This window comes from Toxotes jaculatrix, chromosome 12 (genome assembly GCF_017976425.1).
Source record: "Toxotes jaculatrix isolate fToxJac2 chromosome 12, fToxJac2.pri, whole genome shotgun sequence".
Classification (NCBI taxonomy): domain Eukaryota; kingdom Metazoa; phylum Chordata; class Actinopteri; family Toxotidae; genus Toxotes; species Toxotes jaculatrix.
Window position 1 is genome coordinate 18,816,167 of NC_054405.1, and position 5,062 is coordinate 18,821,228.

At 43.0% G+C, this 5,062-nt stretch overlaps 1 protein-coding gene across 1 annotated transcript; it reads right to left on the reverse strand.

Annotated features, from left to right (window-relative positions):
- Positions 1-1,546: 1,546 nt before the first annotated feature.
- Positions 1,547-4,409, reverse strand: fam89b (family with sequence similarity 89 member B). Its single transcript, XM_041052415.1, has 2 exons — positions 3,875-4,409; positions 1,547-3,582 (listed from the first exon to the last, which is right to left on the reverse strand). The coding sequence occupies exons 1-2, from the start codon at positions 4,115-4,117 to the stop codon at positions 3,301-3,303; spliced, it is 525 nt and encodes a 174-aa protein (XP_040908349.1). The 5' UTR covers positions 4,118-4,409; the 3' UTR covers positions 1,547-3,300.
- Between the last annotated feature and the right edge of the window lie 653 nt (positions 4,410-5,062).

Below are 5,062 nucleotides of genomic sequence, written 5' to 3' on the forward strand. Positions count from 1 at the left end.
CCTCTTGCCTTCAGTGACAGCAGCCAGTCACAGAGAGATAGGCGGAGGGTGAGACGGGATATGCAAAAAGTGTCTGCTGGTGATGAAGCAGCATGCAAAGTTCTTTATCTTGCTTTGTATAGGCACAGTGTGTGAATGTACTGAGGTAACAGTCTTACAGTCATACCTGTAGACTTTGATCCTGACTGTCTATGTCACTGGAACAACCTTATCTGCTTGTGACTGTTTCATTTAATCAGCTCTGCAAACTCAGAGCTCCTGCGGGGCTGCAGGACATACAAGCTTCTGTGTTCCTCTGTGTCTTGAAGTACACTTTTTGAGCTCATAGTTATAACTCAAGTCACTTCCTGAGTTTGAGCTGCGTCACCCAGCGCGTTCCAGAAAAGCGTGTGTTCATCCAGTTAATTACGGAGGAAGAGTTTCCATGGAGAGTAGGCCAACTGACTCCAATCTGTGTGTGTGTGTGTGTGTGTGTGTGTTCAAGCTAGGTCAAGGGATTTTCCTCAGTGAGAGCAGGAGTGTATTTTTAGGTGGTGTAACAGGGATGGATGGATGGACAGAGGCAGCTGGGGTGGAGGAGTGTGGGGCAGCAGCAGGGGGAACAACTCTCTCATGACTTAGAGTTGGTCTATATTACTCCGTTGCTCTGAGTACACTCCCTCCCCAAAATTCATCTTCCTTTGTTCCTTGTGAACAGACTTGAGCCCAACTCCGACTCATGAACAGAAATAACTCATAAAAGAACCAGCAGGGTTCTCTCTTGTGTTGGTTCTTGCCCTGGTGGAACTGTGTTTGAACATTTATTTCTTTTCTCAATGTTGGGGCATTTCCTCGCTTTAAAAACTGACCTCGCCATTCATTGTTTTCCAGAGGAAGCTCCCCCACTAACACCTTATTGTCCTTCCCAACTCTCAGGGCTGACATACATTTCGCTGACCTCCAGTTTAATGTCTTTTTCAATGGTCATTCACTGTGGTACACTGACAGTGCTTCCTGTAACTGTGGAGTGTGATAATAACAGTAAATAACTAGGCTTACTGCCCATATGGTGGGCACAAAGCAGACGGATGCCAAAAAATATCCAGAGGCAGAGCCAGAAAGATGCAGCGGTAAGGAGAGACAGTTCAGACGAAAGAAATGTGTCACAGTTGAAAATCCACATTTGCCTTTAAAGCAGCTGATAATTCAACACACTAAAACACGCACTGTGATGGATGAGATGGAGAGCATTCAGACCAGAGCAGATTCTACAGTTCAACTGTCAGCCAGACCGACTGAGAGACAGACAGGCAGACATATTTTGACTGTATCCACAACACATGTTGATTATAAATAGAGAACAGCGTGAGATTTTCTACTCAAACGTCACAGCAAATGGTTTTCCCCAGGTGGCTGCTTTCACCATGACCTCAGAGGAAGAGGCCTGCAGGAGTGAAGGAGCCCTCTGTTGACCAGAGACAGTGTGTCACCCTGTTGGTCATATTTTGAAACACCATCCCTTCTGATTACCTTTAATTCAAAAGCGGGAATGCGCACTGTGCATGTATGTGGTATAGAATGTAGTTTTATTTAATTAATTAGATACAAAAAAAAGTAATTTACTGGCTTTTCCAACCCATTTGCCAGATTAGAAAACTGTAATACATTTTGTGCGATACAGTAAGTGACTTAACACAAGACTTGCTTCCATTTAAACACAAGCTATGGATAGAAATACTGAAAAAAGCTCAAATTATTTGAAGATGATGACAGATTAATATGTTTGGATACAACGTTTCAGAGCAGAATCCCATCAGAATTAATCCTTTTCTTGATGTCCTGACAGAAAGCAACAATTTCCTGTAATTCCTATAGTTTTTTTTTTTGTTTGGACTAATGATGTATTCCGGTGGTTCATACAAACCTTTAAAGTCCATATAACTGATTATGTCTTTGTTGGAAATCATGATTTTCAAATTAGGCTGCAGGGAGGTTATCGTGCAAACATTTTTGTAGCTTATGAATCAGCCGAGTTGGGAGATTAATAGTCTTGCTTGTCAGAATAACAAGCCAAACATCATTTTCAAAAGAATATTCTCTTCTGAAATCAAAATCAAAGGCTCACTGATTTGCAGCTTCACATCGATTGTATATGACTGACAGATTATTGATCGACTGAGAGCTTCTGTTACTGAGTCAAGAATACTGTATGATAGGGCGGATTATCCTACTCCTCTCAAAGCCTGAAGTCATCACAGTCATCAGAAGTGGAGTCAAACCGCATGTTACTCCACACCTGAACAAGCAGATGTCATAATAATTCCTAGAAATATTCCACCCAACTCATTTTCACTGCCAAGCAAGCAGCATGTACTAGCATGCGGATTAAAAGAAAAAAAAAAGTCATAACATCTGACTTTACTTGTGTCTCTTAATTTTTTTTTCTCTTTCTTGTAGATGGCCTCAATTTGTCTTCACTATGCAACAAATAGAAAACTCAATATCTAAGTTCTGCAAGTTTAGAAGTTGATAAGCAGCGAATCAATAGCGTGTACTATGGAGACATTTGACTGGACTTGTCCAAAGCCAGAAAAAGTGCACAGTGAAAATATAGGACTACCTGTGGATATATGAGGGTTTCAAAGGTTTCTATACTAAAACTTACCAGCCACTGGCATGCACAACTATTACTAATTTATTTGTCTGAGACAAATCTTGACTTGATATATGCTCAATTTTGGACCCTGTGTAGATAAAAAACACCCTGATGTTTTTACATTACTCACAACTCCTGACATGTAGTGTGCACAAGTGTAACAACAAAAATAGGAATTCACACATTTATAACTGTATACGATTGGGTCCCATACAGTCTACTTCATGCTTCCTGAACCGCTGTAAACAGATTCCTACTTAATACAAGTGTAACCAAGACACATAGAAGCTGAATTCAGACCTGATATTAAGATGCAGTGGAGAAAAACTTGGTCCAGTGTAAACAGAAAGGCCACATATGTCACTGCTTATTTCATAAGCTATAAAAATTTTCAACCACATCAATAAAAAAGGCAAATAAAGTCACTCTTGGTTGAAACACTGTCAGACAGATGCAACCAATTTTCTATCAAACAGGCACTGATTTTGCAAAGTGTAAAAAATGTATGTGGATAACATTGCTGTGTATACTGGACATATTACCTGGATAAGAGATGCATAGTGTAAAAGCCTGTGTAAATGGGGCCTAAAGGCACAGCAAGAGACATCACCTTTGAGAAACGTCTCCACAGTGCATAGTGCACGGAGCGTACGTCGGTATCTTCATCAGGGAATATGAAAGGAGTCTTTGATCCACTGGTCCCTGGAGTTGCTGCTGGGTGGAGGCAGAGACAAGGACGAGGAAGACGGGGAAGGTTGTGACAGAACTCCAGTCACCTCATCATGCTCCTCCTCTACTTCATCCTCCTCTTCCTCCTCCTCAGAGTATCCATTATCAGCACTGAAGGAGGCTTCAGACAGAAGCGAGGAGCCCTTGTACTCCTGGATGCCCTCGTGAAGAGACCACAGCTGGCACAGAAGAGACATGTCCAGCTGACGCAGACCAACCTGTTACACAAACAAACAAACAAAAAAACACATACATAACACCAAAATGCTGCTCACACATTGATGCATCCATCCACTGACTCTTACTCGTCACCCTGTGTGTTTACATTGTGTTACTGGTACGTTTGTCTCCATGACAACTGAGGAAACTGAGATGTGGTTTAAAGACTTAGAGTTAAGATTATTTTGTCAAACTTTCACATCAAAAAGAGCGTGTGTGTGAATACAAATAAGTTAAAGCAATGCTTTTTCTTGTTTTTGTTTTGCACAAGCAGAACATGAGTCACCTCACCATCTCTTTCCGCAGCAGAGCCAGTGCAGCGTCCAGTCCGCCCGGTTTGCTCTGTCCGCGCGTCGCGTCGCCGCCGCGACTGATGTCAGCCTGGATGCGCGCTCTCTTGCTGTGCACCTTCTCGATGTCCCGCCACGACCCGCCGCTGGAGTTCAGGATGCCGCTCAGGCCTTTGGGCAGCGGAGGCAGACCCTCCAGCGAGAAGACACCGCTCACCGGACAGTCAGCCGGGTTCGCGTTCATCACGGCGCTGCACGGATAGTGGACTCAACAGGAGACGCAAAGCCAGTCTATGCACTGTTCCCTCTGGAGAGCGTGATCACTCTCAAATGCACATACAATGTTATGCGTTATGCCACCTCACTATCACCCATAGATGCTGTTTTACCTCTCTCCCTGCAGCCGGGGTGTGTTAAATACACGCTTCTTGAAGACAAACTCAAGTCAGCGCATTCCTGTTTTCTGGATGTGATCGGGCTACAGTAAGAGCAACGAATGCCGGGTTACTGTCACGCTTCCTGGCTTTGTTTTGTTTTGTTTTGTTTTGTTTCCTCTCCTTTGTGTGGGAGAGTTCACAGACAGCCCCCGGCTCCGCCCGACAGTTACCGCTCCGCGCCCCGCCCCGCTACACTCCGTGTTTGGGGGTAAAAGGAGACCGTCAGTGGCTCGATGGAACTGGATTTCTTATGAGCTACGTTTGGACGTTTTTACAGCACAAAGAGATCTGCTCAAGCTGTCCAACACTGACACTCTAAACAAGCCCATAAACGTGTAGACGAATACATAGATAATTTACTTTAAAGAAACAATTAACACATAAATGCACCAATAAGACAGGCAGACTGTGCCAGTGCAATAGTGGCAACTTGTGTGCATTAATATGGACGTAATTATGCGTAGGGCACGTTATACACAGAATTTAAATTCGTGTAATTCTATTAGTACTTAAATTTGGAATCGCTCAAATACTGAATTTTTATAATAAAGTTATGGCATTGCTTTTTGCATTTGGCGCCCTCTTTTGGAAAGGAACAAACCGCAAGAACTCCTGAACAGGCAAAGCTTTATTCAGGTACATAATTAGAAAACTTTGACTGCCTCCAACAACACTGAAAGCTTGCGTTTTCTAACTAGAAGTGCTGTCTACTGATGTACAGTGCACAGTGTATTTGCTCTAGATGTTTTTAA

Coding starts and splice junctions, on each gene's coding strand:
- fam89b (XM_041052415.1), bottom strand. CDS start 4,117: ATGAACGCGAACCCGGCTGACTGTCCGGTGAGCGGTGTCTTCTCGCTG. Junction 3,583..3,874: donor CTCTGCTGCGGAAAGAGATG/GTGAGGTGACTC, acceptor TTTGTGTAACAG/GTTGGTCTGCGTCAGCTGGA.